This window comes from Leptodactylus fuscus, chromosome 1 (assembly GCF_031893055.1).
Source record: "Leptodactylus fuscus isolate aLepFus1 chromosome 1, aLepFus1.hap2, whole genome shotgun sequence".
In the NCBI taxonomy this organism is placed as follows: domain Eukaryota; kingdom Metazoa; phylum Chordata; class Amphibia; order Anura; family Leptodactylidae; genus Leptodactylus; species Leptodactylus fuscus.
The window spans coordinates 196,729,472-196,742,919 of record NC_134265.1 but is presented as its reverse complement, the minus strand read 5'-3'; the positions used below and the strand labels follow the sequence as shown (position 1 = coordinate 196,742,919).

At 42.4% G+C, this 13,448-nt stretch overlaps 1 protein-coding gene across 1 annotated transcript in view; it reads left to right on the top strand.

Moving 5' to 3' along the window:
• LOC142213284 (guanine nucleotide-binding protein subunit alpha-15-like) overlaps positions 1 to 13,448 on the top strand; it is a 53,998-nt gene that overhangs the window by 26,263 nt on the left and 14,287 nt on the right. The window contains exons 2-4 of the mRNA XM_075281601.1: positions 649 to 833; positions 7,606 to 7,760; positions 10,961 to 11,089. Of these exons, the coding sequence (XP_075137702.1) occupies positions 649 to 833; positions 7,606 to 7,760; positions 10,961 to 11,089 (469 nt within the window). The remainder of the gene's footprint in view (positions 1 to 648; positions 834 to 7,605; positions 7,761 to 10,960; positions 11,090 to 13,448) is intronic.

The following is a 13,448-nucleotide window of genomic DNA, read 5'->3' as shown; positions in this document are numbered from 1 at the left end:
TTTTGTTGATCTTTCTTTTATTTTCTCTCTCCCTCTTTTTTGTTTTCTCCACCACCCTTTTTTCTTTTCTTCTCCCTTTTATTATGAGTCGGTTCACCTGCTGTGCTGTTTTCCCATTGCATTGCCACTGTTCTTGTTCTCACCAGAGGGAACTTCCAACCACAATCAGTGATCACATCCACAGCAAGGGACCATTCACACTGAGTTTTTGGGCGCTGATTTTGATGCTGAATACATGTGGAAAAAACACCTCCCCATAGAGTTCTATGGGTTCTGCTCGCTTTATTTTTCCACTTGCTGAATTTTTCCGCCAGCAGAAAACAAGCTTCCTTCAGGCGGAGTCCGCTTACAAAAACCAACACAGTGAATGGTAGGCGGAAAATCCACATCGCAGATTGGGAACGGAATTTGCAAAAACTACGCGGAAAAACCGCTAGCAGTTTTTTCAAGGTCCATGCACTGTACTGGAGGAAAAAACACCAAAACTAAAAAAGCCTCAAAATACGCTCCAAAAACCGCTTCAAAATGTAATAAAAATAATATAAATATGTAGGATAATAGAAGATACTGTAACAGAAGCAACAGTAAACAGAAATGATAAAACATATGAAAGGACCATATTTAACACATTTCTGTCTATTCTTACAGGAACAGGAGAGAGTGGAAAGAGCACGTTTATTAAGCAGATGAGAATCATCCATGGATCTGGTTTCTCAGAACAAGACCGTAAACTTTATGCGAAGCTTATATATCAGAATATCATAACCTGTGTCCAGTCTCTGGTGGGAGCAATGGAGATCCTCAGGGTGCCTTATTTCTGGGAGGAAAATAAGGTAACAGAGTCTTTAGTTAAATATAGTATTAAAAAATGAATTAAGTAGTGAATCTATTTAATCCTTTTCCTTAAAGGGGTCTTCCCATCTCCAGGATCATATTTACTGATGTGATTTACCTAATACATGGCTTTATCTATCTTGCTCCATTTGTGACATACAGCTAAATAAAGAACCACTAAACACAGAATCCAAACAAATAAAGAAGAATAAATAACTCCCATAATAAGACATCATCTCCTGACTGTTCTTGCTCTTCTTTTCTTTTATATCATAAATACAAAGCATGTTCTACATGTATGTCACTTTACACACACAGACTGGATTGGCTCTTCACCTCTTCCTCAATCTTCTGACCCTTTCCATTGCTGTGATTTGGGGCAACTGCTAGGACCTTCTTTCCAACCATTCTTTTCGGAATGCAGGGCACATTTTGGCCATGGACACTTATGTTTCCTCACTAGTAGAGCAGTGAAGATGTTCAATACACACCAGGTTCACAAAGTCTTGGTTCTGTGAGCATAGGTTCTGGTGATATGGGACTGCTCTATTTGCCTCTAGGTAGTGGTGAACCTAGCCTCTCTGCTGCCTGAGGCAGATGATCAAAAGACGCCCCCCCCCCCCCCCCGGTATCGAAACCGGGGTGGGGGTGTTGGGTGCTGTTCATCTTTTGACAGCGGGGGGGTTGGGGATGCTAGCGGTGACATAACAATAAATACAATGCAGTGATATTTTGTGCAGTAATACTCACAGGAGACGTCTTACCACCTTTCTTGTCTCTTCCTTTTGGACTGCCATGACCACTTCTTGCAGCTGTGACTTCACTCTGTAAAGTTTAAAATACAGACATCTTTGACTCCTCCCTTCTCCAAGCACCCAACCCATATATATATATATATATATATATATATATATATATATATATAGTGGCGTAACTACCGCAGAGGCAGCGGAGGCAGCCATTAGGGGGCCCGGTGAAAGCCGCTACCGCTGCGTTTTTTTAAAATTTTTTAATTTTTAATAGGCCGTTATGGGCCCTATTCACTTGCCGATCCAGGCTGGGCCAGGATCGGTAAGTGACACCGCAGGCCCCACAAATACTATCATTATACTCGGGGGGTCTTTGCAGACCCCTGAGTATAATGATCGGTGGACCGGGACAGGTAAGGGAACGTAAAAAACACTGTTACTTACCTCTCCACGATCCTGGCCAGGCCTCCTTCCTACTTGTCTGACCTCTCTGACGTCACATGAACCCGGCCTGCTTCCCGGGTCATGTGACGTCCGACATCATAGAAGAAGGATGGCAGCGGAGAAGACAGCATAGGAGCTGGGGGACAGGTAAGAAACAGTAATTTTTTATGTTTTTATTCCCCCGGGTCTCCGAATATTATACTCTGGGGTCTGAAAAGACCCCAGAGTATAATAATTGTTTATGGGTGTCCACTATGGACTATAATACTGTGTGCAGGGGCCACTATGGGGTATAATGCTGTGTGCAGGGGCCACTAAGGGACATAATACTGTGTTCAGGGGCCACTAAGGGACATTATACTGTGTGCAGGGGCCACTAAGGGACATAATACTGTGTGCAGGGGCCACTAAGGGACATAATACTGTGTGCAGGGGCCACTATGTGGGATAATACTGTGTGCAGGGGCCACTATAGGGGATAATACTATGTGCAGGGCTTACTAAGGGACATAATAGAGTGCGGAGGAGGGGGTCGGTCGAGGTCTTTGGCGTCGGCTGGGGGAGGGGGGGCCCATGTCAAAAGTTCGCCACGGGGCCCCGCCATTCCTAGTTATGCCACTACATATACATATATATATATATATATATATATATATATATATATATATATATATATACAGCAAATGAACAGCACTCCAAAAATAAATTTAAAAAGGTGAGGGTTTATTCCATAGCATTATAAGTAATAGAATAAATCCTCACCTTTTTTAATTTATTTTTGGAGTGCTGTTCATTTGCTGCATTGCCTACACGTGGTCATATACCTGATCACTTGGAACTTGGCACCCACTGACCGAGTCGGGTCTTGTTCCGGTGCTGCTCTATACAACTAATTTTGTGTGTATATATATATATACAGTCCTATGAAAAAGTTTGGGCACCCCTATTAATCTTAATCATTTTTAGTTCTAAATATTTTGGTATTTGCAGCAGCCATTTCAGTTTGATATATCTAATAACTGATGGACACAGTAATATTTCAGGATTGAAATGAGGTTTATTGTACTAACAGAAAATGCGCAATATGCATTAAACCAAAATTTGACCGGTGCAAAAATATGGGCACCTCAACAGAAAAGTGACATTAATATTTAGTACATCCTCCTTTTGCAAAGATAACAGCCTCTAGTTGCTTGCTGTAGCTTTTAATCAGTTCCTGGATCCTGGATGAAGGGATTTTGGACCATTTCTTTCTACAAAACAATTCAAGTTCAGTTAAGTTAGATGGTCGCCGAACATGGACAGCCCGCTCTCAAATGATCTGAAAATAAAGATTGTTCAACATAGTTGTTCAGGGGAAGGATACAAAACGTTGTCTCAGAGATTTAACCTGTCAGTTTCCACTGTGAGGAACATAGTAAGGAAATGGAAGACCACAGGGACAGTTCTTGTTAAGCCCAGAAGTGGCAGGCCAAGAAAAATATCAGAAAGGCAGAGAAGAAGAATGGTGAGAACAGTCAAGGACAATCCACAGACCACCTCCAAAGAGCTGCAGCATCATCTTGCTGCAGATGGTGTCACTGTGCATCAGTCAGCAATACAGCGCACTTTGCACAAGGAGAAGCTGTATGGGAGAGTGATGAGAAAGAAGCCGTTTCTGCACGTACGCCACAAATAGAGTTGCCTGAGGTATGCAAAAGCACATTTGGAGAAGCCAACTTCATTTTGGAAACAAAGATTGAGTTGTTTGGTTATAAAAAAAAAGGCGTTATGCATGGCGTCCAAAAAGAAACAGCATTCCAAGAAAAACACATGCTACCCACTGTAAAATTTGGTGGAGGTTCCATCATGCTTTGGGGCTGTGTGGCCAATGCCGGCACCGGGAATCTTGTTAAAGTTGAGGGTCGCATGGATTCCACTCAGTATCAGCAGATTCTTGAGAATAATGTTCAAGAATCAGTGACGAAGTTGAAGTTACGCCGGGGATGGATATTTCAGCAAGACAATGATCCAAAACACTGCTCCAAATCCTCAGGCATTCATGCAGAGGAACAATTACAATGTTCTGGAATGGCCATCCCAGTCCCCAGACCTGAATATCATTGAACATCTGTGGGATGATTTGAAGCGGGCTGTCCATGCTCGGCGACCATCTAACTTAACTGAACTTGAATTGTTTGTCCAAAATACCTTTATCCAGGATCCAGGAACTGATTAAAAGCTACAGGAAGCGACTAGAGGCTGTTATCTTTGCAAAAGGAGGATGTACTAAATATTAATGTCACTTTTCTGTTGAGGTGCCCATACTTTTGCACCGGTCAAATTTTGGTTTAATGCATATTGCACATTTTCTGTTAGTACAATAAACCTCATTTCAATCCTGAAATATTACTGTGTCCATCAGTTATTAGATATATCAAACTGAAATGGCTGTTGCAAGTACCAAAATATTTAGAACTAAAAATGATTAAGATTAATAGGGGTGCCCAAACTTTTTCATAGGACTATATATATATATATATATATATATATATATATATATATATATATATATATATATATATATATAATATATTAGTTGTATAGAGCAGCACCAGAAAAAGACCTGACTCGGTCAGTGGATGCCAAGTTCCAAGTGATCAGGTATATGACCACCACCGTGGGGCATAATATAGGCTGCAGGGGCCGCTAAACCACTCTAGTTCATTTCGATTTCAGCAATTTTAAACAGATAAAGAAGCAGAGAAATCATAGGAGAGTGGGGAGAAGTACTGTACTGTAACTGTAGTGTCCACTGTGTTACACATACACTGGCCAAGTCATCATTTCAGTGCCAAATCTCTTTTGTTTAAGGTTTTTTTTACATTTATTTTACTTTGAAAACATACCGTGTCCTTCAGTGTTAAACTATACTCTGTGACTTTCACAGTGTTTTATATTATATGAATGACCAAGCCACCCTTTAAACGCCAAATCTCGATTTGTTAGGGTTTTCCATATGAATTTTGTCTTGTCCAAAGTCAAGTGTAATGGCTAAGAGGGTGTTCTGTACTTTGGCATTGTAACAGCTTGGGGGACCAAATTGTCTTCAAGTGTGAAAAATTATAATTTAACCACTTCAGTACCGGGCCAATTTGTGGTCCAGGACCAGACACATTTTCGGTTTTTTTTGTATGTGCGGTTTTGAGGGCTGTAACATTTTTTTCATATGTCTCAGTCAACTAATTTTTTTCGGGGACACATAGGGCTTTATTTTTATGTTGTTTTTATTTTCAAATGTGTTTTATTTATTTTTTTATTTTTTTCATTTTATTTTTTTTATTATTTAATAACACAAAGTGTCACTGAAAAACTTTATAAAATAGTTTTTCCTCTCCGTTACAGTAATTTTTATTTTGTATGGTGTCGTCGGGGGTGCAGCTATAACCTTTAATAACGGCGTTTTATTAACGTATTATTATTTTTTTAGTATTATTATTCTCAATATTATTTATTTACATTTTTTAAAAACTTTTAAATTATATTTTTATTTTACATTTTTTTCAGATTGTGTCCCCATAAGGTCATAAGAGACCTTTGGGGACATCTGATCACTTTTTTTTTTTTTTTTGTTACATAGGCTGATTTCCCCTGCAACTGAGGCTGGTCAATTTAGCCTCAGTTGCAGGAGGAATGCAGCCTCTTGCACGCTGTATACGCAGTATACAGAGCTGATCTGGGTCCTGTAGGACCCAGCAGCTCTGGTAAGATGCTGCTCCAGGCGGATCACAGCGATCGAGATGGCAGGGGAGGTAATAAATCTTCCCTGCCGTCTCTGTGGGAGCTCCGGCTGAAGTTACAGCCGGCTCCCAGCTTCAGTAGCTGCACGATCTTCGTGCAGCTACTGTGTTCTGACGGACGTACTGGTACGTCCTGTCAGAACTAGGCAACCACTTCCCGGACGTATAAAGTCTATGGGCGGTCCGGAAGTGGTTAAAAAAGTAATTACTTTTGTCAAAATGAATGGATAAAGGCATGGATCTGTGAGGATTTTCATACACTTTCGTCTGATGCCAGTGAATAGATCTGCCACTCCTTCTTTCTCCTAGTATCATGTTCAATTTAATGTACTGTTTATTCTGCTCTGGTTGCCCCCACACAGGTCTGCTCCATCACATTATTCCATACTGTACCGCCACTCATGTTGCCACAGCCACTACTCTGTCAGTTATCTACCACGGCCTGGTCATTCACGTTCTACTACTCCATACTGTTGGTGTCACAGGATTAGTTTATTATATATACATAGTTTGCCACAATTTTTTCTCGAAACTCTATAATTGTCACTTATTGGTCCAGCATCTTCTCCCACAAAGGGATAATTTTTGGTAGCTATTTTTAATAAGCAAATTGTTCCCTTTTCAGTTCACAGGCATACTGACTGCCACATTTTTTTTTTCAAATACTGTAATTGTCACTCCTCCAATACTTTTTTGCTGTGGCATAAAGGGATAATTTTTGGTGCCTTTTTTTTTCTGATAGCCATCTTCTTTTCAATTAACATACCTGTTACACTTACAAGCCCCCAAAAAAGGGCTATTTTTCAAATGATTGGGTTTTAAAGCTGACTGCCGGCAAACCATCCCCTATCCAGTTTTCCCACGGTTTATGATGGAAACCCCTGGGTGGACAACGGCAGTAGTGTGAACGTCCCCTTAACAGTGAAACGTCAATTTCCCATTCTCTAATTTAACTATCAAAATAAGGTGCATGATGTCCTTGTTCTTAACATTGGTCTCCAGAATGGCAAACTTCAATAAAAGAATTAACGTATGACAATATAATTTAGGCTAATGTCCTACATAGAGGGCTGCAAAAAAAATTGCACTTTTTTCCTGCAGTGCATTTCACAGAATGTCCACAGAGTTTCCTCTACGGACTTTCCATTATTCCTATAGGGAAATAAGGTGTTTCCTTAGGTATAATTGACATGCTGCCATTTCCAAAATTGCAATGGCCTCAACCATGTAATGACTAGAGATGAGCGAGTAGTGTTCGATCGAATACTACGGTATTCGAAATACTCGTACTCGATCGAACACTACTAGCTGTTCGAAGTTTAAGGTTCGATGCAAAACCAGTGTTGATTGGCAGAATGTATAGCATCAACGCTGGTTCTTCTCTTACCTTTCCGAAGTCTTCTCCGCACTGCGTCCCCGCGTCTTCTTCCGGGTGGAATTCACTCTGCCTAGGCATCCGGCCTAGGCAGAGCCAACTGCGCATGCGCAGTCGCCTCTGCTCCACCCGGAAGAAGACGCGGGGACCCTGCGCCAGGAGAAGACTTCAAGCAGAATCCAGCCCGACCGTCACTCGTGGACTTGGTTAAGTATGATTTTATCGAATTTTGCGTACCCCTGAAACGAGCATTTCCCCCCATAGACTATAATGGGGTTCGAAATCCGTTCGAACAGTCGAACAGTGTGTGGCTGTTCGAATCGGATTTCGAACCTCGGACATTTTAGTGTTCGCTCATCTCTAGTAATGACATTGATGAATAAAAACAAATCATTTAAAATTTTACCATATGTCTTCCTTTTAGGTGAATGGGAAAATAATCAGAACCCTGGATGTATACAGTATACAGCAACTAGAGAAGCATCATGCTTTGGCCATCAAGAAATTATGGAGTGATCCTGGAATTCGTAAGTGTTATGAAAAGAGAAGAGAATTCCATCTCCTTGACTCAGCCAACTAGTAAGTGTGTGTGTAATATTTTGGACATCTTCTATACTAATTGATTTCAATAAATTTAAAGAAAATGTTTCCAAAATAACCTTGCCTCTTTCTACATCAACAATGGATCACCAACCTTGCTCAACTTAGGTAGTCTGTAGTACACAAGACTTTAAAGAGGTTCTCAAGGACCATGCCATCAATCAACTGTCCTAAGTATAGGTAATCAGTATCAAATTGGTTGGTTTCGGACACATAGAACCCCTACAGATCAGCTAATTGAACAGGCTGCAACATTTGCACAAGCACTGTGGCCTGCACACTACTTACCAAGCATAGCACTATACATTGTGCAGTGGACATTCTTGGCATTGCAGCTCAGTTTCATGCATTTGAATGGGACTATCCTCCAGCATGGCTATGTGACCAATGAACATGATGTCACAGGCCTGAAAAGAGGAAGTGGAGCTCACTCAAACACCACAAACTCTTCAAACAGCTGAACAACAAATGTCCCAACTCAGAGAAGTATCTTGAAGCTAAAGGGAAAGAGTGTAAAATTTGTGGAACTCCTTTGCAGCAACCCGGCGGAGGGAGTCAGAGAGTGCTGAATACGACAACACGGGCTGTGCCGTCTGCTAGGCCTGGTGCGCTACTCACACACTCCGAATCCTCCTCAAGGCTGCGCAGTAAAAGGGGATTCCTGCAGCTCTTGTCTTTCCCCGAGGTACTCCTTGTAGGAGAGGGGACCTCTCAATACTGAGCCGTGTGGATGTTGTTCAGGAGATGCCCTAATGGTGATTCAGGCAACGACTCAGGAGCCCAGCAGTTGTAAAGTAAACCAAATAACTTTTATTGAACAACGCCAACAGATGCTCCAGCAGCTTTGCAAGATGAATAACAATTTGATCGAACGTTGCCTACCCCTGAAACTAGCATTTTTCCCCCATAGACTATAATAGAGTTCGATATTCAATTCGAGTAGTCGAATATTGAGGGGCTACTCGAAACGAATATTGAACCTCAGACATTTTACTGTTCGCTCATCTCTAAATATAAACCCTTTCCTAGAACCCTGTGACCTATGATCAAGAGGAGTACAGCATTAAATGAAAGTGCGTATGTACAGTAAAGTGGCAGACATAATGTACTTCACCATAGACCATACCTCCCAACCGTCCCGATTTCCGCGGGACATTCACGATTCCGGTGACATGTCCCGCAGTCCCGGTTGGAGGGAGGTATGTCCCGATTTCAACTCAGATCTGCGTCCAGATCTGAGTTGAACACATACGCGGCTGAAGCAAGGAGCTGACATAGGTCAGCTCCTTGCTTCGCCGCTGCCACCGGCTACTGGCTTGTAGACGCGATGTGATGACGTCACATTGCGTCTACAACTGTGCCCCAGTGAGAGAGAGAGGCGCGCAGAGTGCAGCGGGGGAACGAGGAGAAGGTAAGTGTAATGTATACACTAAGGTGGAACGTGAAGGAGAGGACGGCATGACACTGGGGGCAGAGATGTGGAGACATGAATCTAGGGGCAGAGATGGAGAGGACATGAATCTGGAAGCAAGGATGGAGAGGACATGAATCTGGGGGTAGAGATGTGGAGACATGAATCTGGGGGCAGAGATGGGGGGACATGAATCTGGGGGCAGAAATGGGGGACATGAATCTGGGGGCAAAGATGGAGGGACATGAATCTGGGGGCAGAGATGGAGAGGACATGAATCTGGGGGCAGAGATGGGGGGACATGAATCTGGGGGCAGAGATGGGGGGACATGAATCTGGGGGCAGAGATGGGGGGACATGAATCTGGGGGCAGAGATGGGGGACATGAATCTGGGGACAGAGATGGAGGGGACATGAAACTGGGGGCAGAGATGGAGGGGGGACATGAATCTGTGGGCAGAGATGTGGAGACATGAATCTGGGGGCAGAGATGGAGGGGACATGAATCTGGGGGCAGAGATGGAGGGGGGACATGAATCTGGGGGCAGAGATGGGGGACATGAATCTGGGGCAGAGATGGGGGACATGAATCTGGGGGCAGAGATGGAGGGGACATGAATCTGGGGGCAGAGATGGGGGACATGAATCTGGGGACAGAGATGGAGGGGACATGAAACTGGGGGCAGATGAAGGGTGTATATGAAACTGGGGGAGAGATAGAGGGGGGACATATAATTTACGGGTGACTGTAGGAGGATTATACTGTGTGCGGGCACATGAAAAATTTATGAGAATGGGCGGAGTCAACACAAAAGTCGGCTGGGCTAAATTTGCCGCGGCGCACATTTTGTCCCTCTTTCGGTTCTTCAAAAGTTGGGAGGTATGCCATAGACTCTTATATAGACAAGACAACCCCGTGGTACATGTAACAAACACAAAACATATAGCAGCATTGCTCTGGGATGCTGCACCTATCTACCTTGTGCCTTTTATATTTTATGTGGCAGAGGGATCCAAGAGCCCCCTCATGGTCCAGGGTAGCAGGTACCTTACCTATGGTGACTATGTGGAAGGGATGAAGTAAGTTAACAAACTTGGATAATCAGGATTTAAAAAAACATGGACTGCAGTAACCAGCTCTTTATGGTTTGTGTTCATCCACATTCTGACATTTCAATAAGGGATTCCTCGAATTCAAGCATCATTTTCCAATGGTGACAAAATGTATTTGAACATTCAAACATGTTAGGGGTTGTTAATCTATATATATCTGCAAAATATATTGTAGCAAGAAAGAGAACCCAGGAACTGGAAATTCAAATACTTGTATATTTGTACATTACAAAGGTGGATGAAAGGTGAAATTGAATCCTTGCCTAAAGGGATTTTGTCACTGGAGCCAAACATATCAAAGTCAGACAGATAAGTTAGAGTCACCTGAATCAACCACTGTCTTCCCATTGTGAATCCCTCCGTTGTTGACACATCACTGTTTTTGTCAATATGTAAATGAGCTCTTTGAACAATAAGGGTGTTACCAGTTATGTCTTTGAAGCAATGACAGTGTGCTCATTGCTTCGAAGGACAATTTGCATATTCGCAAAAATGGTAGTGGAGGCACCATTTGATTCAGGTAACCTCATCTATCTGCGGCACCAGGATATGTCGGATTCTGGTGCCAGACTCCCTTAATATTAAAACTAAGGTTGTTACCTAATGCAGGTCTATAATACTGAATTAATTTGTGGTTTTCTTTCTAATCATGTAGCTATTTAACCAATCTGGAAAGGATCACTCAAGATGGCTATCAGCCAACAAATGAGGACATTGTGAGGATTCGAATGCCAACTACTGGAATCAATGAATATTCTTTCACAGTGGATAAAGTTAATCTAAGGTGAAATATGAACCCACATTTTGTACCACCTTTTAAGTTAACTAAAAATGTAATTTTCTAGAGGAAAGGGTGGGATTGGGAATTCTGTATGATGTGGTGTAACAATCGTGGTTACAGAGGGTGCAGCTGCAACTGGGCCCAAAGAGGTAGGGGGCCTGAAACCAACTGGAGATGGCTGGGGCCCTGTAGCACCATGATATTGATCTGGCAAAGTCTGGTTTCCAGACTGCTATCTCTGTTATACATCTCAGACAGCAGAGATCTACACTAATCTATGTTGCCTGTGGAAAGTGTGATGCATGTATAGGCTGCCGAGCCCCTTTCTAACAAAAGCCTGTTAGTAAAAGTAACAAACACTTATTCCCACCTCTTCTCACCTCTCACCAAGTATTTGTTATATTACATCCCCTGGGCCTCTTCTTATTATACTCTGAAGTTTGAGGAGAACATAGAATAATGGCACCGATACAAGCCAGAAGAATTGATCTAAAAATTTTTTTGTAGGTTTCGCCTGAATCGGCTCGAGGCTTCCAGAATGTATTATACTGGGGAGAGGAAGCTTTGGGTGCATTTTAAGCTATGTGGGGCCGCTGTGGGGAGCATATAATACTGTTTATGGTCACTTTGGAGCATTATACTTTGGGAAGCGGGGCTCTAGGGAGCATATTATAGTGTGTAGGGCCACTGTGGAACAATATACTGTGTGGGACCTCTGGGGAGCATATTATGCTGTGGGGCCCCACTGTTGGGAGCAAATTATATTGTGTGTAGCGACTGTGGAGAATTATACTGTGGTAGGCTTTGAGGTGCATATTATACTGTGTAGTGCCACTGTTAGGAGCATATTATACTTTGTGGGACTACTATCAAGAATTGTACTTTGGGGGAGGGGGAGGAGCTCTGGGAAGCATATTTTACCATATGAGGCCCCTTCACTATTTAAATCACACACCATCAGTTATATAGCAGTGTAACACATGGGATTATCCTACCATGGTCAGTGAGCTTGCAGGCTGCACCCATGGTATGCATGGCAGCAATAACTCCCAATATGTGTTGGTACTCACTGCTTTCCATTGAGTGATCTAATTGATATTCTGAAGACAGCATTACGTGGCTACAAAATGCCACCTTATGTCCCACCTATTTAAATAGGACAAACCACTTTTAAAGCTTCTAAATGTCCCCCCAGTTATAAACAACTTTTCATAAATGAATAGCACAGGTTAAAATAACAAACCACACACAGTGGCATCCATTGCATACATGTTATAGGTGTGGGGATATAGTAACTACACACTCATTTTACCTATTGGCAATAATTTCCCCTTTGTATAGCACCTACTTAGGGCCCCTTCACACGGCGTAAGCGCACCGCTCATTTAGACACCTATACACGTGTCCGAGCGCGGTGCTTCAAAACAGAGCCCATTGATTTCAATGGGAAGCGCGCGTATATCGGCATATACGCGCGCTTCCCATTGAAATCAATGGGCTCTGTTTTGAAGCGCTGCGCTGGGACACATGTATACGTGTCTAAATGAGCGGCGTACTTACGCCATGTGAAGGGGCCCTTACACTGTACAGAATAAGACTTATCTTTTCATTGATTGAACAATAAAAATTCAGATTAAACCCTAAATTTGACATATTAAAACCCAGGAATTGGTGGTGAGAACTCCATCCCCTCCCATCTGAGGAGAGGAAGGTAAAATCAAGGTATCTGATCTAACTAACTGACCACTGATGGCCAGCAATTCCTCTCCTATTCTATCCTGCAGACCGAACAGTCCCACCAGCAAATCCTGATAATAAAAATTACAGAGACTTTCCCCCGTCAACATGTTTCACCATGTAAATGTGGACAGAGGAGATAGATTACAGAGGAGGGGGGGTGTATACCCTTCCCTGTGGGCAATTGGCGCCAATAGTTTCCTACACTGGGACATCCATCACCCACAATAATTAAAACGGTGCATTCCCACTGGGCAATACCTTAGGCAAAAAGGAATTGTTCAAGTGAACGTTCCTTTCTGAATGAATGTAGTAATCTCATTCAGAAACTCAGGACCATCGGTTACCCTAAAATAAAGTTTGAGACGAGTTTACAGCAAAGCCTTCAATTGTGAAATGGAATGTCTTTTAAACCAATGCCAAAAAAAGTACCCCAAAAATCTTTAGATCTATTAATGTACTGGGATGTATGATTGTTACACCAAAGAAATTATGGACATCCTGGCCAATACTGAGAGCAGATAATAATTTGAGAAAAGTTTTGACACCTTAGTCTAGTATCACATATAGGAGAGGGAAACACTTGGGAGATTATTTGGTTCACAGATCCTGGATTCACACATAC